Source organism: Colobus angolensis, unplaced genomic scaffold (assembly GCF_000951035.1).
Source record: "Colobus angolensis palliatus isolate OR3802 unplaced genomic scaffold, Cang.pa_1.0 Scaffold337, whole genome shotgun sequence".
In the NCBI taxonomy this organism is placed as follows: Eukaryota; Metazoa; Chordata; class Mammalia; order Primates; family Cercopithecidae; genus Colobus; species Colobus angolensis.
Window position 1 is genome coordinate 385,247 of NW_012116677.1, and position 26,097 is coordinate 411,343.

At 37.9% G+C, this 26,097-nt stretch overlaps 1 protein-coding gene and 1 pseudogene across 4 annotated transcripts in view; both read right to left on the reverse strand.

Annotated features, from left to right (window-relative positions):
• Positions 1-2,922: 2,922 nt before the first annotated feature.
• The window catches only part of ERCC8 (excision repair cross-complementation group 8), an 82,358-nt gene continuing 59,183 nt past the window's right edge, over positions 2,923-26,097 (reverse strand). For all 4 annotated transcript variants that reach the window (XM_011952203.1, XM_011952199.1, XM_011952201.1 and 1 more), the window contains 3 exons: positions 13,340-13,537; positions 9,917-9,997; positions 2,923-3,771 (listed from right to left, as the gene is read on the reverse strand). In XM_011952203.1, coding sequence (XP_011807593.1) covers positions 3,703-3,771; positions 9,917-9,997; positions 13,340-13,537 — 348 coding nt within the window. In that variant the 3' untranslated portion in view covers positions 2,923-3,702. The remainder of the gene's footprint in view (positions 3,772-9,916; positions 9,998-13,339; positions 13,538-26,097) is intronic.
• LOC105519036 lies at positions 14,327-16,006 on the reverse strand (annotated as a pseudogene).

The window sequence follows — 26,097 nt, forward strand, 5'->3', positions numbered from 1 at the left end:
TCATGATCCGCCCGCCTCAGCCTCCCAAAGTGCTGGGATTACAGGCGTGAGCCACCACGCCCGACGCTTCCTTCATTTTTAACCAATGAAAAAAAGAAGGTAAAAAATATCCAAATATATGTGTTTCCTTGTTAGTTACCTCAGATGGACTCAGGCCTTTTGATTTCCAGTCCACTGTTATTTATTTATTTCTCTTTTCATTTTTTTTGAGACAGAGTCTGGCTCTGTCACCCACAGTGGAGTGCAGTGGGGCGATCTCAGCTCACTGCAACCTCTGTCTTTAGGGTTCAAGCGATTCTCCTGCCTCTGACGCCCAAAGTGCTGGGATTACAGGTGTGAGCCACTGCTCCCAGCCTTATTTTTTTTTATAAAACTATTATGACTTAAAAAATAATCTTAGAAAGGATGAGTTTGCGTCCTTTGTAGGGACATGGATGCAGCTGGAAACCATCATTCTTAGCAAACTATCACAAGAAGAGAAAACCAAACACCGCATGTTCTCACTCATAGGTGGGAACTGAACAATGAGATCACTTGGACTTGGGAAGGGGAACATCACACACTGGGGCTTATCATGGGGAGGGGGGAGGGGGGAGGGATTGCATTGGGGAGGTATACCTGATATAAATGATGAATTGATGGGTGCTGACGAGTTGATGGGTGCAGCACACCAACATGGCACAAGTATACATATGTAACAAACCTGCACGTTATGCACATGTACCCTAGAACTTAAAGTATAATAAAAAAAAAAAAATCTTACCATTCTTTAATGTCCATAGTGATCATCAGTGATTTATTCTAATAACTTTTTCCATAGTACTCTGCATTTTGCATATATAATATATATAAGAAACCATTACAATAGTACAATAAAAAGTTAATAACTCAGTTCTCAAAGACTTATTAGGAATGTTCTTTGTTTCAGCATACCTTTGAACAGTGTATTTATTTAGAAAATATACAGATTTACACAACAGTGGATGATACCATCATGCAGGGTGTAGAGAAGCTGGAATTAAGTGTCTGAGCCACATGGGAGAAGCAGCTCTCCGGCTCCTGCTGGTGTTTTTACAGAAGGTGTTGACAAGCTCTCATTTAGTACTGTTGCTGATCCTTGCCACAAAGGATGAAATGAACAAAAGAGAAGTGGCTTGTGCCAGTCACCTGAGCCAATTGTTGCCTTAAAGAGCTGACTACAGGCTGGCCACGGTGGGCTCATGCCTGTAATCCCAGCACTTTGGGAGGCCAAAGTGGGCAGATCACCTGAGGTCAGGAGTTCGAGATCAGCCTGACCAACATGGAGAAACCCTGTCTCTATTAAAATACAAAATAAGCCGGGCATGGTGGCGCATGCCTGTAATCCCAGCTTGATATGATCTCAACAGCACAGTAACAAAAGCACAAGTACAGAAATGAAATTACATGAAACTAAAAAGCTTCTGCACAGCAAAGGAAACAATAGGGTGAAGAGACAACCTACAGAATGGAGAAAAAATATTTATAAACTATAGATCTGATAAGGAGTTAATATCCAAAATACATAAGGAACTCAACTCAATAGCAGGAAAACGACCCATTTAAAAATGGGCAAAGAACCTGAAAAGACAGTTCTCAAAAGAAGACATGCAAATGGCCAGCAGATATGTGAAAAAATTATCAACATCAGCAGTCATCAGGGAAATGCAAATTAAAACAACAATGAGATATCACCTAACACCTGTTAGAACGGCTATTATCAATAAGACAAAAGATAACAAGTGTTCGCAAGGATGTGGAGAAAAAGGAATTCTTGCATATTCTTGGTAGGAATGTCAATTAGTACAGCCATTATGGAAGACAGTATGGAGGTTCTGCAAAAAGTTAAAAATAGAACTACATATGATCCAGCAATCCTACTACTGGGCTTATATCCAAAGGATATGAAATCAGTATGTCAAAGAGATATCTGCACTACCAGGTCCATTGCAGCATTATTCACAATACCTAGGATATAGCATCAACCTAAGCATCTATCAATGGTTGAATGGATAAAGAAAATGTGGTACATATACACAAAGCTGATCTCATAGAAGTAGAGAGTAGAATGGTGGTTACCAGGAGCTAGGGTGGTTGGAGAGACATTGGTTAAAGGATACAAAATTTCAGTTAAATAGGGGAAATTAGTGCAAGAGACCTATTGCACAACATAGTAACTATAGTTACAAGATTACAATTAATTTTGAAAAATGATAAGAGAATGGATGTAAAGTGTTCTTACCACAAAAATGGTCACTATGTGAGGTAAAGCATATGTTAGCTAGATTTAGTCATTCTATGATGTATACATGCTTCAACACAGTATGTTGTACATGGTAAATACATACAATTTTATCTGTCAATTGAAAAAAAATCAATTGTAAAAGCAGGTGCTTGGAAAACATTTAGCTGGAAAAGTCTGATATGAGGTCTAACCCTTATACACTTAAAAACTCAACAACTGGCCGGGTGAAGTGGCTCACGCCTGTAATCCCAGCACTTGGAGAGGCCGAGGCGGGTGGATCATTTGAGGTCAGTAGTTCGCGACCAGCCTGGCCAACATGGTGAAACACCATCTCTACTAAAGATACAAAAAATTAGCCAGGCACCGTGGCGGGAGCCTGTAATCCCATCTACTTGGGAGGCTGAGGCAGAAGAATTGCTTGAACCTGGGAGGTGAAGGTTGTAGTGAGCCGAGATGACAACACTGCACTCCAGCCTGGGTGACAGAGTGAAACTCCATCTCAGAAAACAAAACAAAACAAAACAAAAAAACCCTCAACAACTGTATACTTTTGGTATTCAAGCTCATAAAAGCCTCATTTACTAGTCTACTGCTGGTAAGGATCAGGAAGGGAATATTAAGATTACCTTCATGATAATCACTTGTGGGTTGACACAGGAGACAGTAACATAGAAATTTTGTTACAACATTTCATATTTAAGCCAGATTCCCTGCCAGGATATTTTCTGCTTGAATTAATGAGGCAGGATTTGGTCATATCTTAATGAGTTTCATAAAGAAAAGAGTTCAAGCATTAGTGCAAACTGCCTTCTGACATTAAAATAAAATAAAGCAAACATGGGATTTTCACAAAGTTAAAAGCCTCCTGTGATGCACATTTTGGATTGTAGGAGACATTGATCCCAAAAATGTTTAACATAAAGCATGGTTAATTAACTGAAACGACTGAAAAATGTGAATATATGAAGAAGAAAGAATAAAATAATTTTGATGTTACCATTTCAACTACTATTTTTGATATAATTATTCTTGGCAAAATCATTCTTGAAAGTGGAAATGAGCAGGCCGACAGTATAGCAAGTAAGAGAAAGTCAATACTGGTGGCCTCCACTTGCTGATTCTCTGAGACTGCATCTTATAGTTCATAAAATCTGCTGAAGGTCACAATTGAGGTACAATGACTTGTGTCACTGTAGCAATGAGGGCTTCCCCAGACCACAGCATCTGGGATCAAGGAACACATTTTGACTAAATAAACTATACAGAAGCCTGTTTTAGAATTTTATGCAAATATTAACCTCATTTTAAAACATGAGGAAAAAAATTACCCACATTTAGGGCTAATTTAGCTGTTAGGAATAGACTGTACAGTTGAAAAAAAAACATACGGTCTCATTTAAAAAGTTTCAGCAGAGACACAAAGGTACTAAAGGTGATATTCATCCTTCTTCATCACTGCTGCTCCAGGCATCTTCAAAGGCCGGATTTAATTGTGATTTTGTTGTAGTCTAAAAACAAAAGAGAAAAAGAAAAAGGAAGATTCTGTTTTTTCTACTTCATAATTTTAGGTTCATAATAAAGTTATGAAATATAGCAGATAAATAGCAATTACATTATTTTGGAAGAAAATGTAAAACTTAATTTCAGAACAAAAATAATATAAGAAACAACCCATATACAATATAAGATAATGTAACTTCATTTTAAACAGACACTACCAGACTTTACCCAAACACCGTTTCCTTTAATCACCTCACAAATACATACAAACATACATACATACATACATACATACATACATACATATATTATGATGCTGCTATTTCTCAAGGTATTTCTCAACAACTCTTTGGAATTACCTGGAGAAAGTGGCACTCTGATATCCATGGGCTAAAGCTGGACTCCAGGTGTACAGTCTGACCTGACAGCCCAAAATATCAATGTTGGCAACTCTTTAATTGTTTAGATGAAAATAACTTTTATAAATAAACAAATACCCAAATATGGAGAATAAGGTATTCAAGCTGAACAATACCATTTTTAGTCCAAAAATAATGTGGGTTATTAAGTAGTGATATTTATGTACTTATTTGTAAGTAGTGATATTTATTTACTTATTTTTATAGGTTGGTAGGGCACTTCAGTAAAACATGCAAAACAGGTCAGAAATGGTAACATGTTTATAATCAGCACATGGGTTTCCCTCAGGGATTTGTCTGAAGGATAACATCTATCTAGATGATATTTATTTAAAACAACAAAAAGGTGATTAGCAACTAGAGAAATTTTAATCATCTGTGGTATTTCAAATCAGTTCATTTTGGGGAAAACTGAATAGCTACTTCTGATTCTCTTGCAAATAACTAAAAGGGCTTATTTGGTCTCATTTTTAAAGTAACTGGGTATTATGAGCCAGGTTTGCTTCTTTTTGTGCAACTTTTACAACTGCTACAATTTTATTCAGATTCCAATTCCAATGCTGTATTAGCATTGAGACTACTGTTAAATTATTTTAGATGTACTGCCTTTTATAACTTATAGAAATTTTTTTAAGGGTAACCCCTACTACATGTCTGAGAGTGTTTATTTTCCTTTTGATGAATATAACTGTGAATCTTACAATTCGAACAATGAAAACAGTAGAAAAAGTTAAGTGTTCCCAGTAAATTTCCCAAGTATCAGCTAGAATAGTTGGAAAATAATATACTAATTTAGGCATTCTTTATTGTTAAACAGATTACATTATTAAACCTAATGTCGGCTATACTCCAAATGTCCAGATACAAAATTATTATTATTATTATTATTATTATTATTATTTGAGGTGGAGTCTCATTCTGTCACCCAGGCTGGAGTACAGTGGCATGATCTCGGCTCACTGCAACCTCTCCCTCCCAGGTTCAAGCGAGTCTTCTGCCTCAGTCTCCTGAGTAGCTGGGACCACAGGTGCGTGCCACCACACCCGGTGAATTTTTGTATTTTTAGTAGAGATGGGGTTTCACCATATTGGCCAGGCTGGTCTCGAACTCCAGACCTCGTGATCCACCAGCCTTGGCCTCCCAAAGTGTTGGGATTACAGGCGTGAGCCACGGCTCCCGGCCATGAAACTATTATTAAACCTCAGCTAACTACTCACCGATTTCTAGCCACAGTCCACTTATTTGCAACAGTTGTATACTGAAGTCTGTTCATTTATTCTTTCATCCAAACATTTACTGAATTTTCTGTCTTTTTGGGTTTTCAGTTTAACTATTAAATTACGTTATTTAGTGAGAGTTTATTGAAAGACATCTTGTCATTAGGGGTTAGCTGACTACTCTTCCCTACTCTGTCTCTAGAAGCCTTTAACTTTGCCTTTGATAGCTACCAAAAATAGCCCTGGGAAAACACACACACACACGTCCCTAGGTGGATAAGCCACACAAGGGCCATGCTTCCTAATCCTACTGTGGAAACCTAGTGTGTAACCTATTAAAAATTTTAATTTCAGTTGAAAACTCAACAGAAAAGCAAAATTACACTTCATTATATGTTATTTTTGTATGGTAAGCAAAGAAACAAATGAAAATCATAATCAGTTGCATAAAATTATTTCACTTTTCAGTGAAACAATGATATATGAATGCATTACAGTATTTTAGAAATATATTTTATTGCCAAAACAATCACAAATAAAATATTATACTGGTAGTATGATAAAGCTGCAGTAAAAATGTGGTAGATGGATATGGTACACATTACCATTTGAGACCCACTGATCAAGTGTCACTGCTATTATTTCAGTTTTCTCTACATCTCCTCCTAGTGGACATCCAGTCTGTGCTTGAACATACTCATCTCTATCTCACCAGGTTGTCAGTTCTACTGACAGATAGTGTCAATGTTATAGAAATAATGAAGCATGAGTTTAGGCGGGACCTAGTTATGAGTTTAGAGAAGAAATAGAACCAAACTTAACATCTACAAGGATATTTCTTGATAACTTTCAAATTTCTGACTGGTAATTAGTGGCAAGTCTCAGGGTTGTTTGTTAGCAAGTACATCGACACAAGTGGTATGTAAAACAGTTATATATTGTGTGAATGTCAAAACAAAGTAAGATTCTTAGTGAGAGGTCACGTGTAAACTGAATAAACCCGCCCTAGAGATCTCAGGCAGGAAAAGGTAATTAGGAGTTATAGATAGGCTTGTCTTGACCAGACCAGCTTTTAGGGTCAAAAGGAAGCCAGATTCCTCAAAATATAATAAAAGAGTCTGCCAATTAAATAAATGGATTTATAGTTAAAGACCACAAATCCTGTCCCTATCATCCAGTGTTCTTCCTTTCTTTAAACAGAATTAAATTCATCTTCTACTTTGGATATCAGGAGAAACACCCCTAAGGGATTATATCTTGGTTGATGGGGAGGTAACTCTCATCTGAAGAATGCATTTGAAAGGAAACCTAAGAATAAGTTTGATTAGACAATTCTGATGTTTGGAAATATCATGAGCTTGTCCCAGGTTGTAAGTATAATAAATGGCAGAACTGGGATTCAAACCCAGTTTCCTGAAGCTAAAGACTAAGTATGTGTATGTATACGTGTGTGTGTTTTTTTGTTTTGTAGTGTGGTACACTGCCTCCTTGGGAAATAAATATCAAATAAATATACTTATTTTATAGTTGGGATAAAAGCACTTTTAAACATGGCTTAAATTATAAACATACATGTAAGGAATGGGGTCTTCTGGACAGACTGTTCTACTGGGATCTGCATTATGATCACATTCATATATTCACAGGAATATATATTTACAGGAATGTTTCAAGCTAAAATTTTACGGGAATAACCTTAGCACATACCATTTTATATTAGTATGAGAATGACTGCTATCTTTAAATATATGAACATGACATTTTAAAAGGTAAGGTTTTATAGCACTAAAACAAATACAAAGGTCAACTTGATTTTTGTATATCTCTGTGATTTTCTAACTTGTTTTGCTTAATTTCTCATATATACAAGTTTGTTTACACAAAGAGTTCAAACTATCACTATATGACATAACAAGGAAATAAACCATCAGTCACATATTATCTTTTTTTCCTTTGAGTCAAGGTCTCACTTTGTCACCCAGGCTTTGAGTATAGTGGTGCAATTGTGGCTCACTGCAGCCTTGAACTCTTGGGCTCAAGTGATCCTCCAACCTCACCCTCTTAAGTAGCTGGAACTAGAGGTGAAAGCCACCAAACCTGGCTAATTTTGTTTATTTTTTGTAGAGATGGGGTCTTTCTATGTTGCCCAGGCTGGTCTTGGACTCCTGGACTCAAGTGATTCTCCCACCTTAGCCTCTCAAAGTGCTGAGATTACAGATGTGAGCCACCACACCTGGCCACATATTATCTTTATGAATTAAACAATTTAGTATTCTTCTAACATCCTTTTCTATACATAAGTCACTATAGATTTATTTTTCATTCATTTTTAATGTTTTCATTTGGTAAATAAAATGTTAACTTCCTAACATGGCTTACAGTGTTATAACTTGGTTTTAATGTATACAGCAATTCCCAAAGAGCAGGACACAATAATTACATAATGAAATGTAAAATAAATGGCTAAATCTAATTATTTGACCATACTAAGCTTTATACAGAAGAATATTCTGACATCAAAAGCAGCTGTATGCTAAAGTTAAGCCACAATAAACCAAATTAGACATGTGATAAAATCTGGAAGTATGCATATGGCATTGGCTGGCTACTTAAAGATTTATCAAAGTGTATTTTTTTCTCTTTCTTTGGATTAAGGACAAAAGAAAATAATTCACAGGTTTGCACTGCAGTAAACCCTAGCAGTTGAAAATTTAGGTATGAAATACATATTGTCAATAGCTCTGAGATGCTATCAACTACCTCTATACAAATTATATTTTCATGTGTTTTTTGACATAGTCCTAGTTTTATGAAGGAACTAAACACAGTATATGAAAAATGTTTTCTGAACGTCAAAAGTGATTTACCAGTAAGTTTTCCTTCACCTCCATTTAAGATGCTTTTACTATGATTTGGTTAAGATTACCTTAAGGTATTTCTAACTATATTATCTATATTTCCAAATTAAAAAAATACACACATATATATATAAACATTGTTTTTAGACATTGCTTTTGGATTTTTTATATTGTAGAAATTAAGATAAATGAGGATGATTAAGAGTGCTTAGGAGAATAAACCTTGGTGGGACAGAAACCACCTTTAAATAGCCTGTATCTTCCAACTGCTTGATGCAAAAGCTAAAAAAAAATACAGAGGCTATTACTTTAGGTCAGGGACAATGGTCTTGTTCATCTTTGTTTACCTACTGCGTTTTTAAGGTCTTTATTCACACTGTCATGTTTATACTGATTTATTTTCTATGAAAGGCACTGTCAGACTGCTGTTAGGGGTGTAAACTGGTAAAATTTGACATGAGAATAAAGTCTTAAAAATGTCCGCTGGGAGTGGTGGCTCATGCCTGTAATCCCAGCACTTTGGGAGGCCAAGGCAGGTGGAACACTTGAGGCCAGGAGGCAGAAGTTGCAGTGAGCCGAGATTGCGCCTTTGCACTCCAGCCTGGGTGACAGAGTGAGACTCCATCTCAAAAAAAAAAAAAAAAAAGAAAAGAAAAGAAAGAAGTCATATATAATAATTTAAGAGATAATTCCACTTCTAGGAATCTATCTAAAGACATAGTCAGAAATATTAACAATTTTTTAACAGATATTTACCTTGATATTTACAATAATCAACAGAAATGCCTCCAACGAGGTAAATATTTAAATTGTGTTTTATCAATGACAGAATAATATATCATTAGAAATGCTTACACATAGTTATTAATGACATGAAAAAAGGTTTATTGTATAATATTGATGAGAAAAGTAAGATACCAAGTTGAATGTCCAACTATGTTAAAAAACATAGGCGGCTGGGCGCGGTGGCTCAAGCCTGTAATCCCAGCACTTTGGGAGACCGAGACGGGCGGATCACGAGGTCAGGAGATCGAGACCATCCTGGCTGACACAGTGAAACCCCGTCTCTAAAAAAAATACAAAAAACTAGCCGGGCGAGGTGGCAGGCGCCTGTAGTCCCAGCTACTCGGGAGGCTGAGGCAGGAGAATGGCGTAAACCCGGGAGGCGGAGCTTGCAGTGAGCTGAGATCCGGCCACTGCACTCCAGCCTGGGCGATAGAGCGAGACTCCGTCTCAACAACAACAACAACAACAACAATAACAACAACAACAACAACAAAAAACAAAAACATACGCATAGGAAAAAAGTTATGAAACAAGTCAAAATGTTAATATTGATTAATTTGATTTGAGGAATTTTATGTTCTTTTTATATTTCTCTGAATTTTCAAAATGTATTAAAACAGTCAAATTATTTTTACAGAAAATGCCAAGAAATGTTTTTTTGTTGTTGTTGTTTTGAGATGGGGTCTCACTACATTGTCCAGGCTGGTCTTGCTTTCCAGGCTCAAGTGATCATCTTGGCTCAGTCTCCCAAGTACTTGAGATAGGTGCATGCCACTGGCAAGAAATGCTTTCAAGTCTCTCTCATATAAAGGAACAAAACATTATTTCTTATGATTTAGAAGTCACTATACAATTTGTGAAAATAATGTTTACCTCATCATCATCAGGAACTGGTTCGTATAAGGATGGAACCCAAGCCAGAATATTGCAGTCTCTGCTACCACTGTAAAGTTCCTACAACACAGAAGGCAAAGATGATATTGTGGATCAAGAGCTGATACCAAACTGAAATGAATTATACCATTTTTGAAATAATTAGGTCACAGTAATTAGATTAATGCTATTTCTACTCCCTAAAGAAACTAGGCCGATGCTCTTTTTCCTTTGTTTCTTTGTTAGTCAAGCTTTGTTTTGTATTTAAAAATAGTATTAGGATTTGTCAAGCTTACTAATGGTGTGAAAATTTTACAAATACACCCCAAATCCTAGCAGTATTATCAATTATAGTATCCATATATTTTTAATGTCAGAGAAAGAAAGAGTTTGTCTTTCTGTGTCCAAATAACTGAGCTTCAATAAAGACTTCAGTGAAGAAACCATATGAGCTTCTAAAACAGGCCAAGTTCTCAAAAAGTTTTATTTAACTTACAGCTGCCTAACTGGCTGCAATTCAACAGAAGAGCTTGAAGATGTATATTCCATGCCTGTTGATAAGTTTACTTCATAAGGGGAAGCTTGGGGTGATGCACAGCCTATGTCAGTGTCTATGGATATGCTGTTTGCTTATGGCTGAACAATGCTCACGCCCCTCCCCCACAAAAATCAAAGAAATATGTTATATTGGCTTTTTCCTCTGCTGTTTTATACAATTTGTTTTTATTATTGTACATCTCAAAAACAATATGAGGCATGGTATAACTGTGTTTTTTATTTAAGGATGTGGGAAAAGGGAAAATAAGATTATATATTTATAGAAAATGTAGATTTAAAAAATTGTTAGATATACATTATCAAATTTCCTAAATAAAACAAAATTTTGTTGACCGTATTACAAAATCTATACTATATGGCTACACAAACTAGCTGATGCAAAAATATGTATGTTCAGTGCCCTTGAGTAATTTTATTTCCCTGAGAAGGCCAGGTAATACCCAAGATAACTTGGTCAGATAAGCTTATAGGGCAATTCACAATAAGTATTAACACACCCAGTGAAGACATACAGGATATTCTGTAGATGTTCAAGAAAGAGATATTGAAAGCAGCAACATTTAAATTAGAATGACTAATAAAGAACACTGAGATAGAAGGATTTACATTAAGCCTTGAAGTGTCTGTGATAGATGGAGGAGTTCGTTTGGGCAGTAAGATTTTCTTAAAAAGTAAGCGCAAAATATAAGTTACAACTGCAATCCAAAAGACTTTTTTTCCCCGAGTCATATGAGAGTAAGTTGCCAACATTAGGCCTTATTACTCTTGAATAATTCAGTGTATTTTTCCTGTGAACAAGGGTACTTTCCTTTGTAGTGACAAAGTAACCAACAAAATCAGAAAATTCATATTACTACCACCATCTAAAGACCCCATTCATGTTTCATTTGTTCCAATACTGTCCTTTATAGCAAAAGGGGCCAGTTAAAAAACATCCTGCACTTAGTTGTCAAGTCTCTTCAGTTTTCAAGCTGGAACAGTTCTTCAGTCTCTGGCTTTTCTGACCTTGACAATTTTGAAGATATATATACCAGTTACTTTGTAGAATGTCCTTCACATTTGGATTGTCTTATGTTTCCTCATGATTAAATCTGAGTGATCCAATCTGGCCAGGAATATCACAGAAGTGATGTCCCATAACTGGGATGCTAACTTAGAATATTTGATGAAGGTGATGTGTGCCAGGCTTCTTCAGGTTAAAATTAATCTTTTTAGTTTTGTACTTCATATTTTGTAGGGTCATACATTGAGATTATGTAAATATCTCATCCTCATCAAATTTTCAATTTATTAATTTACTTACTTATCCCAGCCTAGATTCATGGATTTCTATTCTCTTGCCCATGTTGGAGTGCAGTGCTGTGAACACAGCTCACTCAATCTCCTGGGCTCAAGCGATCCTCTTGCTTCAGCCTCCTGCACAGCTGGGACTACAGGCATACACCATCACACCTGGCTGATTTTTTTATTTTCTGTAAATACAGGGCCTCATTCTGTTACTTAGGCTGGCCTGGAACTCCTGGGCTCAAGTGATCCTTCGACCTCCCAAAGTGCTGGGATTACAGGTAGGAGCCACTGTGCCCAACCATTGGCACGATTTTAATCCATTCTAGGCACATGTATTAGATAAGCTCCAATTTGGTGGAAATAAATAATTTGTGGTCAGAGTACCTGGGATGAAATTTCGGCTGTGTCTCTACGTAACCTTAGACAAGAAAAGAGGGACAATATTTTAATAATTTCTTTGAATACAAATACATGTGTTATCAATAACTACTTGCAGGTTAGGGGCAAGTCATGTCACCTCTCTGGTGCTGTAGTTTTCTTCTCTTACAACACTAAAAATGTTTAACAACTGGTATACACCTTCTTATTGACTAGTAAGAGATAATGGCCATAGGGTTGGAGTAGGGTCTTGTAGGTCCTCTTTTAGTTGCTGGGTTAAGGTGAGGTCTAAGAGGTCCCAGGGAAGGGGCTGAGGCTGGTGGTCACTTGGGGGGCTTGGTGCAGCAGCTGTTTACCAGCCAGTAGGATACATCAATATTTAAATATTTTAATAATGAATACTGCCATAATGGTATATACTGGCTAAAAAATCAGGTTTATATATCTTACAGCACAGTGTCAGGCACAAATTAGGCAATCAGTATTAAAGAATGAATGAATAGGAGATTCACAAAGTGATAGTCTCCTGGAGCTCTAATAATCCATAATTTTCATTCTATCAGTATTTAACTTACATGAGTTTCCTTTTCCTTACCTACAAAACAGGGAAAATACCAACTATCTTGCAATGTTAGACTCATTTAAAGGAGCACATGAGGTAATTTGTACAAATGTTCTCTGAAAAAATGAAAAATGATCTGCTCCATTGGTGATGTGAAAAGGTCTGGATGTAAAACAAAAGTCAGTGTATTTAAGAAATTATATAGGTTGTATTAACTTCAAAACCTCCCTTTATTAGCCATTGATAGAAAATAAGAATAGATCATTCACACACACATAAACCAACATATACAAATTATATTTCATAATTAAATGCCTGTATTTCATTTCTTACCCAAAAGATTGTTTGCAAGAAATTATTTTAATTCACCACAGGTTTTCAATTGTTAAATCAATGAAGGTCATATGCAAAAGAAAGAGAATTCATACCAATCAAGTTGCACAGTATTATATCGATTCATTCATGTATTATATGCCATCTAAAAATCTAGACTGTGCTAGTCTCTATTAAATAAATCCTACTACAAATGTGGATTAAAAGTATAACTCCTCAGAATGAAATCATAATTTATTCTTTTACATATAACTGGTATGGCAAGCTAGCTAGCTGAACATTTTAAATTCCTGTATCATTCTTACCTGGAAATTTGACTGAAATACACAGCAGTCAACAGTTTTATAATGTCCCTTAAGCATAGTTATCTGTTCTCCCGAGTAAACTGTATAAACAGCAATGGTGCTACCATATGGTACAAAAACAAATTCTGAACTGCAGCCACAGGAGACAGTGAATTTCAATCCTTTTTTACTGTTATTACAAACTTTTCCATAGTTCACCTGTAGGATTAAAATCATAAAGTTACTCATCTCTTAAATCTGAATTTAAAAGACAACAAAGACTAGGAGAAATACTTAAAATATTATGCTATAAAAAGGGCTCTTTTAAATTTAAGGAGAATGTTCAATGTTGACAGAACAAGGGCCAATGACATGAATGTACATTTAACAAAAGAGGAAATACAAATAGTAAAAATCCACAAGGGTAAATGTTTACTTTTCAATCTTAATAGAAATAAAATACAGACTTCAACCTTGAAGAATCATTTTAGAGCATTTAGCAAAAAATTTAAAAAACGTTAAGACATTAAATACTGGTACAAGCGAGGTAAACATGTTGGTAGCAGTGTAATGTGGTTCCTCTTTCTAAAAGGGCAAATGGTTTATTAATGCTTTCTTTTCAAAAGAATAATATTGCTTCAAAAGAATATCCCCCAAGAATATTTTTTGGGGGTAATACCCCCAAAAATCATTCTTTTCAAAAGAATGGTATTTTTTTCTGGGGGGGAGGTTATGTTCTTTTCTTTTTTTTTTTTCTGCTGATACTTCTTTTATTTCTGTTATAAAACAGAGTAGGGGTTAAATAAAGGGTATTGAGTTTGTCAGCTCCAGTCTCTTGGGGCTCTTTTTCCTGGAGAGAGTGCAGAGAACAGTGGCAAGAAAGAAACATAATTGTGGAAGGGTTCTTTTAATGCGCAGATGCTTCAAGGAGAACCAAACTATTTCACTGGTAATCCCCCGTCCCATTGGAACTGGTGCTTGGATCGGAAGGGAAGTGAGATCAGACAGTTAGTCATCAACACCGCCATCAACATTGCCAGAGAGGTTGACTGCAGACATCATGGAATCAGACAGCTCCCTGGCGATTTTATCTGCACATTTCTGTGTATTCTTCTTATTCTTTAGGGAGGATGCCAGAGCCTGGCCCTGTTATAGGGAGTCCATTTCCATGATCCTCCGCAGTACTGGGCAGCAGTCCACTGGGCACACATCCACTTCACTGCTGTTTTTAGGGTGGTCATCCACATTGAGTTTAGCCCCACCCCTTCTGATGACGATTCGGATTGGTGCAACACCCAGTGAGATCTCCGATCTTATACTTGGTGGCTTTATTTTCAATGACATCTGCTATTTTCATCATTGGATAATGGAGCAACTTGATCTCCATTTTGAGTGGGACCATGTCACCCAACACCTCATCAGATTCTCCAGTGGCCAAGCATTCCATGGTGTCTTCATTGACCTGCTCGGTATTCTCGATGTGAAAGACCTTGGTCATTTCCTTAATGATCTCAGTGCTCAGACAGGCAGGCAGAGTGTGAGTGGGTGGTGGTGGTTATAGAAGCTGATCTTCCCGCTCATCCAGTCAGCTAGGACAGCTTTGGCTGCCTGCTCCTGACTGCATAAGTCTCTCTTCTTCCCCAAATGGTGCGCCACTGCCATCAGAAAGTGCTCAGTGGTCTGGTACCCAGAGAGGTGGTAATAGTTGGAAATCTCCAGGTTGCAGCTCTGCAAGATGGTCTCCACTGGCGTTACCGGGTCTGCCAGCCTCTGCACGTGGATGCAACTACGCAGAACGGTGTCCACCTCGGAGCTGGTCCAGGTAGACCTCCTGCATGAATTTCCTGACCCCAGGAATGGCTCCCACAGGGCATGCATGGCTGTGCTTCAGGCTATTAATCAGGCTGCTCTTCCCAACATTGGGAAGGCCCACAACACCCATACTGATGTGGGTGCGCACTTCACAAAGGTGGCAATAGTTCCCCAGAACCCTCATGAGGTTTTCAGCTCCAAAGCTGACCTGATGCTGGGTCCTGGCCTTGAAAGCCACAGTTGGCAACTCTTTCCGAAGGTAATCCAGCCACTTCACAACCTCCTTGGGGTCCAGGTCAATCTTGTTCAAGACCAGGACCAGCTTCTTGTTGCCTTCTGCCCATAGGACAGCTTCCTCCATTTGGAAGCAGCAGCAGCCTAATGGGTCTCTGGCATCCAGGACTTCCAGAATCACATCAGAGTATTCTACCACCTTATGGAACTCCTTGTAATAAGCCTTCCTCGTGGCCTTGTCATCCAGCTGAGGAAACATATTTAATTCCTGCAAAACTTCCTCCTTACACTCAAACTCCTCCTGGCGTGTTAGGATATCCTCACAGTAGCTCTTGATAGACCTGTGTTTTTGTCTTTCTTGTTCCTGGGCAGTTTGCTTCTCCCTCATCTCCTCAACTCTCTTCTTCTTTAATTCAGCCTCTTGATTGGCATGATCATTGGAATGAACAAACTGAGGAGCAGAGGGCACTTTGGAGGTTGCTTTCTTCCCATTTCATTTTGCAGGCTTCTTACAGCCCTTGGAACTTTTACCTGGCTTTTCATTTTTGTTTCTGAGTTTCATCACGATCACCAGCTTGAAAGCAGATAGGCTCAAATCTGCTTGCTCTCTTCCTACACTTCCGGCGGGGATGTGAGAAGACAGGGTAACAGATGTTCTTGCACTGCTAGGGTCCAGACTTTGGACTTCCAGATGCCAGCCTAGCGGTGCCCGACTCTGCTGGTGTCTCCCTTATCTTTAGAGTTAAAAAGTTTTTCATACACACAACATAAAATTTACCATCATAACCATTTTTAATGGTACTCAATGGCATTAAGTACATTCATGTGCAACTCTCATCGCTATCCATCTCTAGAACTCTTTTCATCTTGCAAAACTTTACCCATTAAACAGCAAAGATATTCTTACCCCCTGACCTGGTACTTGCTCCTGTGAATTTATCTTTTTTTGTTGTTGTTGTTGTTGTTGAGATGAAGTCTCGCTCTGTCGCCCAGGCTAGAGTGCAGTGGTGCGATCTCGGCTCACTGCAAGCTCTGCTTCCCAGGTTCACGCCATTCTCCTGCCTCAGCCTCCCCAGTAGCTGGGACTACAGGCGCCCACCACCATGCCCGGCTAAGTTTTTGTATTTTTAGTAGAGATGGGGTTTCACTGTGTTAGCCAGGATGGTCTCGATCTCCTGACCTGGTGATCTGCCTGCCTCAGCCTCCCAAAGTGCTGGGATTACAGGCCTGAGCCACCGCACGTGGCCAGGAATTTATCTTAAGGAAATAATTAAATAGCAAAAGTTATATGCCCAGAGGAATTCTATCCAGCATTATTTAGAATGGGGAAATAACTGAGAATAGGTGTATATTCCTAATGTCATATTAATTTTATGATTTATATAAATCATAATTATGAAACTTATGCAGAAAACAGGGATAAAGGCTAAGTGTAAAAAAGCACAGACCATAAATAGTTTGCACACTGTAGTTTTACCTTTAAATAAATAATTATGTATTTGGGACAAAAATTAAAATTCTACACTTGTACTCCAAAGGTGTAGTGTGCAGGCTCAGTAGTGTGAGCATCACCTGAAACAGTCAGACATGCAGACTTCCAGGCCCCACCCCAATCCTACTGAAAATCATCTTCATTTTAACAAGATCCCTAGGTAATCTGTATGCTCATGCAAGTTTGAGAAGCTTTGGGCTAAATAAGTTGACGGGTTTACTTCCTGATAATAATTTTGATAAGAAGCTTGGGATAAGTGTAAAACCAGTAACTAATCATTTGGGAATCATGATCATGCATATCAACAAAATCCATTTGTCGTCACGGCTAATACTGAAGTTTAAATAGTGATTTGTTGGCCAGGTGTGGTGGCTTACGCCTGTAATCCCAGCACTTGGGGAGGCCAAAGTAGGCTAATCACAAAGTCAGGAGTTCAAGACCAGCCTGGCCAAGATGGTGAAACCCTATCTCTGATAAAAATACAAAATAATTAGCCAGGCATGGTGGCAGGTGCCTGTAATCCCAGCTACTCAGGAGGCTGAGATAGAGAATTGCTTGAACCCGGGAGGCAGAGGTTACAGTGAGCCGAAATGGCACCACTGCACTCAGGCTAGGTGACAAAGTGAGGCTTTGTCTCAAAAAAAAAAAAACAAACTATTTTTTTTCCCCCAAAGGTTAGATGGGAGAGTGTGTGTGTGTATGTGTATATATGGATGTGTATATATACACATATGTGTGTATATGCATATACATATGTGTATATATACATATGTGTGTATATGCATTACATTTATGTGTATATGTATATATGTGTGTATATATATATATCCCTTCTCTTTATAGTTAAACATTTTTTCATACACATAACGTGTGTTCCAGAGTCACATGAGAGTATTCTACCAACTTACGGAACTCCTTGTAATAAGCCCTCCTTATGGCCTTGTCATGCAGCACACATATGTATGTGTATGTATACACATACACATACACACAAATAAAAGCCCTGAGGTCAAAATGGATATATGCTAATAATCTATGGATACTATACTTGGCTTACTTTCCCTTTAGACTAACTTGGGCCAGAAATGGGTACATGCATTTAACTACCTCATGGCAACAGCAGTATAGTGGGTTAAATATTAAACTTATATTCGGCAGACTTGGGTTTTAAACACTCATCTTTCTTTTGTCCCTTATGAATAATGATTTAACCACTTCATTTCATTCTTCTTACCTGTTAAACAGAGTTAACGTCATTTACTTAGAGTTTTTTATTGTGAAAAAGCAAATGAAATAATCCATATGAGAGCACCTGGAACAAAGATATTCAGTAAGTTCCTAGATTAATTCCTATACATGTTTAAAAGTATAACATTCCCTCATCTGTGTTTTCTGATGCTACATGTGCAACAATTTGCACAATGATATGGGGGTGGGGTGATGAAGAAAAAATACAAAACAGTTTTCAACTAGTATTTCACTGGTCCCCCTGGAAAAATTATAAACTGCTAGACTGTGATGGGCTTATTCACATTTGTTTTATCAGGACACCTAGCTACAAAACCTATGTTCTTCCCAGTATACCACATTCCTTTCCAAATATGAACTGGGAAGTGTTGAATGAGGTATGAATATTGAACCAGTGCATTAACTTTTGTCTTGTCCTTAGGGTTTCTTCCTCCAATCCATTCAACTTAATGTCATATTAATATTTCTTTTTTTTTTTGAGATGGAGTTTTCACTCTTCTTGCCCAGGCTGCAGTGCAATGGCATGATCTCGGCTCACCGTAACCTCTGCTTCCCAGGTTCAAGCAATTCTCCTGCCTCAGCCTCCGAAGTAGCTGGAATTACAGACATGCGCCACCATGCCCGGCTAATTTTGTACTTTTAGTAGAGACAGGGTTTCTCAATGTTGGTCAGGCTGGTCTTGAACTCATATTAATCTTTCTTTTTTGTTTGAGATGGAGTTTCACTCTTGTTGCCCAGGCTGGAGTGCAATGGCATGATCTTGGCTTACAGCAAACTCCACCTCCCAGGTTCAAGTGATTCTCCTGCCTCAGCCTCCCGAATACCTGGGATTACAGGCATGTGCCACCACGCCCGACTAATTTTGTATTTTTAGTAGAGACAGGGTTTCTCCATGTTGGTCAGGCTGGTATTGAACTCCCGACCTCAGGTGATCTACCCGCCTTGGCCTCCCAAAGTGCTGGGATTGCAGATGTCAGCCACCACACCTGGCCTTCATATTATATTTCTAAAGCAACATCATGATCAAATCATTTGTGGGTTCAAAAACTGTCAAAATCTTTCCAATGCCTATGGAATGAAGTTCAAATAACAGATTAAGGAAGGGAGGGATCTACCATTTATTAAGTGCTTACTATGTCACACACTGTGCTAGGTAATTATCTAAGAACCCCATTTTATGAACATAAATGCTTATCATAAAGAGTGGTATGTTAAACATTATTATGAAAGTCTTGAGGAACAGGCTACTTTAAGATACGATGTCTTAAAAGTGGCATTTAAGGCAGGGTTGGAAAAGATTTTGATAGGGGAAGAGAATTTTGTGGACTTGGGATAGGATGATGGCAAATCCAGTTCCCTTATATTAATATGTGCTCCTTTTGTTGCCCCAGGAAAGATACATATCTAGTCACTAAGTGAATACCTATGTTGATGCAGAGACTACATCATAAGGCAGATCATTTTACTGTCAAACAAGTACCAGCATAATAATTAACAATACTGACATACAGCATTTACTGAATGTCAACATTTGCTGTACCAGATAATGTGCTAAGTGTTATACAAATGTTATTGCATATCCTCAGCACAATAGGAATATGATGAGATAGGCATTACTACACAAAAACAAAACACTTAGAAAAGCTAAATAATTTGATCAAGGTCTCTTGGCTAGTGAATAACTGAACCTAGACTACATCAATTAGAAACCACTGTGCCGTATTGTTGTAAATGATTTTTCTTTCATTCCGTGAAGTGATCATCACAGTACCTTACAATACAATTGAGCACAGGATATTCTGGGAGCATCTAAGCTAGACTGGAGGAATTCAAGACAGAAGAGTCTTAAAAGCTAAGAAGCCGCTAGGACAGGAAGAAGAAGAAGGGTATGCTAAAGCAAATGTAACAGTCTATGCAGCAGAATGAAAGGATGAGGGAACATGGTATATTTAAAGACTGTTAAGTAGTCCAAAGTCAGGGGAAAAAATGGTAAAGTTGTAAGACATAAAGCTGGTAATCTAGAAGGCACTGCTTAGTAAAGTCTTACACTCAAAAGACAAAGGCATTCAGTTTTAATAACCTGAAAATACTGGGGAACTACTGAGAATTTTCCACTGGGATTTGAGTTTGGGAAAAATTAAAAGGATGTTAGAGTAATTAAATAAAGAGATAACCCCAACAGTGAGGCTGGAAGGGATGACAGATAAAAAAAAAATTGAGAAGGAAGAATTAATAGTTGGGATGAGGGACAGAAAAGAATAAAGAATAGACTCATAGGGTGACTGATAAAACCAGTAACTAAAATAGTAAACATCAGAATACCTACTTTTTAAATTTTAGGCTTTTTCCTCTAATCCATCCTGCAAGTTAATATCATATTAATCTTTCTAAAGCAATGCTGTTATCAAATCACTTGTGGGCTCAAAAATTGAAGATGTTTTTTCTTTTCTTGTGCCAAAACCTGTTACTTTGTGAAGTTTCCTGGAAGGCACTTGTTCTGTACTCTATGGCAATGGTCTCCAGAGGGTGGTTAACATACCTCAGGGAGTTTGCAAGGTATGAGGGGAAAAAATGTGATTTTTATCCAAAAATTAAGAGATTTTACTTTATTAAACATATTGACTCACAACAGAATTTCCACATAATTTAGAAATAACTATACATATATCAAAAGTGTATACCTATACTTAAAAAAAGTTATAGTAAAGATACTATTACTAAAGCAACAATATATAATAAAAACAGTTACCATTTATGGTACGCCTATTATTTAGCAGGTACAATACTCCTCTTTATTTACCTGTGTTTTACCCTTACAACTGAATTTTAGGTAGACAATATTCCCAATTTACAGGGTGAGAACACTGAAACCCTGACAAGTCTTTCATGATATCAGCTTAAATAACTGCCTAATGCTCTCAATTACTACATGGAAGGAGAAAGAAGCAAGAGGGTGCAAAAGGACTCTCTAGTGATTGTCCCCCTGCAGAAACATCAATTTGAACTATTCATGTAAAAGCTTCACAAGAGCTAATGAAACCAGATGAGACATCATAGTACCTGACTATAGCTTACTCGCATTACCCCTTCCACAACTCCAGGCAGCACAGCATGGAGAGTGATACTATCTGCTTGTGGGAAACAGGGGTAAGTAAGCATAGGACTTTGTCTTAGACCCCAATACCATGCCTACCACAGTAAAACCCAGCAATAGACAGACCCCCACAGCCTCTGACTCTAGGCCAGAATGCATGGACTAAGTCTTAGACCCATCCTGGTGCGGCATGGGAACCAGTATTCCCTGTGAAATGGACTCAAGTTGTGGACTGCATCACCACAGGCTAACTACACTGGGCTTGGCCTCTAAATAACCCACGTTAACAGGCAGGTCTCACCAACTGCCAGCTTCAAGGACATTCATCACATTCCAGTGATGGGCAAGCCTCAGTGGCCATGGGTTTCAGGTGTGCCTCAGCACTGTGCCAAGTCATGGTAGTCCTGGGCATAGGGCACCCTATAGTGCTACCATTGTCAAGGGCTTAGGGATGACACCAGATGAACAGCCCAGAATCTCTGGACAGGCTTATTGTTGAAGGATATTCCCAGACAAAGCCAGACTGGAGACTAAAATAAGTATCTACTTCTTTAATGTTCAGGCATTGATGAATGACCACAAGGATGAAGAGCAATCTGGGAAACATGATGTCACCAAAAAGACAAAATAAGATGCCAGTGACTGGCCCTAAAGAAATGAAGATATAGGAAAGGTCTGATAAAGTATTCAAAAATAGCTGTTTTAAGGAAGCCTACGAAACTTCAAAACAAAACAAACCAAAAAAACAGAGAAACCATTCAATGAAATTAGGAAAACAGTAAGTGACTGGAATGAGAAATTTAACAGAGATTAAAATAATTAATTGTAAAAAAAAATCAAAGAGAGATCTTGGACTGAACATGCAATAAACAAAATAAGAAATGTAATACAGAGCATCAATAGCAGAACTGATGAAACAGAAGAAAGAGTCTGTGTGCTTGAAGACAGGTAAAAAAGAAAAAATAATGAAAAGAAATGAAAACTTACAGGACTTAAGGGATGGCATCAAAAGAGCAAATATATGTGTTATCGGGAATAAAGTAGAGGATGATAAAGGGGATAGAAAGATTATCTAAAGAAATAATAGCAGAAAACTTTCCAAACTGGGAGAAAGATACAAATATTCAAGTACAAGAAGGTCAAAGGTATCTTTTCACATTCAATGCAAATAAAGATTAAAGACAAAGAGAGAATCCTGAAAGTAGCGAAAGAAGCAAATAACACATAATGGAGTTCCAATACGCTTAGCTGCAGACTTCTCAGCAGAAACCTTAAAGGCCAGGAGATAATGGGATGATATATTTAAATTGTTGCAAGAAAAAAAAATTGCCAATCAAGAATCCTGTACCAAGAAAAGTTGTTCTTCAGAAATGAAGGAGAGATAAGACTTCCAGACAAACAACATCTGAGGGAGCTCATCACCATCAGACCTGTCTTACAAGAAAGGCTAAGGAAGTTCAAGCTGAAAGAAAAGGATCCTTATGTATAACACAAAAACATCTGAAAGTATTACATTTACTAGTAAAAGTACACAGTTATATTCAGAATAATCTAATACTGTAATGGTGGTGTGTAAATCTCATATCTTTAGCATAAAGGTTAAAAGACAAAACTATTAAAAATAATAATCACTACAATAATTTTTTGTAAGATATGCAATATTAAAAGATGTAAACTGCCACACCAAAATTGAAAATATGAGGTGGGGAAAGTAGAGTTTAAGTGCAGAGTTTGTGTGTGTGCGTGTGTGTGTCTGTGTGTGTGAGATCAGAGTAAAGTTGTTATCAGCTTAAAATAGCCTGTTATAAGAAGTTTTTTATAAACGTTGTTGTAAATACAAAGCAAAAACCTATAATAGATTCACTAAAAACAAAAAACAAGGAATAAAAACACTATTAGAGAAAATCACTTAAACACAAAGGAAGACAGTAAGAGAGGAAGAAAGAATCTACAAAACAACTACAAAACAATGAAGAAAATGGTACCTGTAACTCCTTGCCTATCAATAATTAACTTAAATATAAATAGATTAAATTCTTCAATCACAAGACATAGAATGATTAATGGATAAGAAAACAAGACCAATGTATATGCTGTCTATAAGAGACTCACTTTACCTTTAAGGGTACACACAGACTGAAAGTAAAGGTAGGAAAAAAAAAATTCCATGCTAATGGAAACCAAGAGAGCAGGATAAGCTATACTTAAATACATAAAATAGACTTTAAGTGGTAAAAAGAGACACTGAAGGTCTTTACATAATGATACAAAGATCAACTCGGCAAGAAGATATAACAATTGTAAATACATATGCTTTCAATATTGGATCACTTAAATATATAAAGCAAATATTAATAGATCTGAAGGGAGAGATAGACTGTAATGAAATAACAGGAGACTTCAACACCCCACTTTTGGCAATGGATAGATCACTCTGACATATAAAATCAACAAAGACACGTAAGATTTAATATAAAATCAACAAAGACACGTAAGATTTAAACTCTACTCCAGACCAAATGAACCGAACAGACACATACAGAACATTCCATCCAACAGCTGAAGATACGCATTCTTCTTAATTGACTATAAAACATTCTCTAGGATAGATCCTATGTTAAGCCATAAAACACAGCATAACAAATTTAAAAAGATGGAAATAATATCAAGTATTGTCTCAAACCACAATGATATAAAACCAGAAATCAACAACAGGAAGAACTCTGAAAAATTCACAAGTACACGAAAATTAAACAACATGCTCTTGAAGAAGCAATGGGTCAACGAAGAAATTAAAAGAGAAATTTAAAAATTTCTTGAGAAAAATAAAAACAGAAACACAGCTACCAAAACCTATGAGATACAGCAAAAGCAGTTCTAAGAAGGAAGTTTATAGCAATAGATGTCTATATGAAAAAAAGGCCTCAAATACAACCTAATGTTGTTATCTCAAGGAACTAAAAAGCAAGAGCAAAGCAAACCCAAAATTAGTCCAAGAAAGGAAATAACAAATATCATAACAGAAATAAATAAAATACAGACTAGACAAATAATATAAAAGATGAAGGAGATTTGTGAGAGAGGTGGCACCAAGATGGCTGAATAGGAACAGCTCCAACCTCCAGTTCCCAGCATGAGCGACACAGAAGGTGGGTGATTTCTGCATTTCCAACTGAGGTACTGGGTTCATCTCACTGGGGCGTGTCGGACAGTAGGTGCAGGACAGTGGGTGCAGCCTAAGGAGTGAGAGCCGAAGCAGGGCAAGGCATCGCCTCACCTGGGAAGCGCAAGGGGGAAGGGAATTCCCTTTCCTAAACAAGGGAAACCGTGACACACACCTGGAAAATCAGGTCACTCCCACCCTAATACTGCACTTTACCAAGGGTCTTAGCAAACAGCACATCAGGAGATTATATCCCGCACCTGGCTCAGAGGGTCCAACACCCAGGGAGCCTCCCTCATTGCTAGCACAGCAGTCTGAGATCTAACTGCAAGGCGGCAGCGAGGCTGGGGAAAGGGTACCCGCCATTGCTGAGGTAAACAAGGAAGCTCGAACTGGGTGGAGCCCGCCACAGCTTAAGGAGGCCTGACTGCCTCTGTTGACTCCACCTCTGGGGACAGGGCATAGCCAAACAAAAGGCAGCAGAAACCTCTGCAGATGTTAATGTCCCTGTCTGACAGCTTTGAAGAGAGTAGTGGTTCTCCCAGCATGGAGTTTGAGATCTGAGAATGGACAGACTGCCTGCTCAAGTGGGTCCCTGACCCCCGAGTAGCCTAATTGGGAGACATCACTCACTAGGGGCAGACTGATACCTCACACTTCACACAGCCGGGTACACCTCTGAGATGAAGCTTCCAGAGGAATGATCAGACAGCAACATTTGCTGTTCAGCAATATTCACTCTTCTGCAGCCTCTGCTGCTGATACCCAGGCAAACAGGGTCTGGAGTGGACCTCTAGCAAACTCCAACAGACCTGTAACTGAGGGTCCTGACTGTTAGAAGGAAAACTAACAAAAAGAAAGGATATCCACACCAAAAACCCATCTGTACGTCACTATCATCAAAGACCAAATGCAGATAAAACCACAAAGATGGGGAAAAAGCAGTGCAGAAAAGCTGAAAATTCTAAAATTAGAACGCCTCTCCCCCTCCAAAGGAACACAGTTCCTCACCAGCAATAGAACAAAGCTGGATGGAGAATGACTTTGACGAGTTGAGAGAAGAAGGCTACAGACGATCAAACTTCTCCGAGCTAAAGGAAGAAGGACGAACCCAGCGCAAAGAAACTAAAAACCTTGAAAAAAGATTTGACGAATGGCTAACTAGAATAACCAATGTAGACAAGTCCTTAAACAACTTGATAGAGATGAAAACCATGACACGAGAACTACATGACAAACGCATAAGCTTCAGTAACCGACTCAATCAACTGGAAGAAAGGGTATCAGTGATTGAAGATCAAATAAATGAAATGAAGTGAGAAAAGAAGTTTAGAGAAAAAAGAGTAAAAAGAAATGAACAAAGCCTCCAAGAAATATGGGACTATGTGAAAAGACGAAATCTATATCTGATTGGTGTACCTGAAAGTGATGGGGAGAATGGAATCAAGTTGGAAAACACTCTGCAGGATATTATCCAGGAGAACTTCCTCAACCTAGCAAGGCAGGCCAACATTCTAATTCAGGAAATAAAGTGAACGCAACAAATATACTCCTCGAGAAGAGCAACTCCAAGACACATAATTGTCAGATTCACCAAAGTTGAAATGAAGGAAAAACTGTTAAGGGCAGCCAGAGAGAAAGGTCGGGTTACCACAAAGGGAAGCCCATCAGACTAACAGCGGATCTCTCAGCAGAAACTCTAGAAGCCAGAAGAGAGTGGGGGCCAATATTCAACA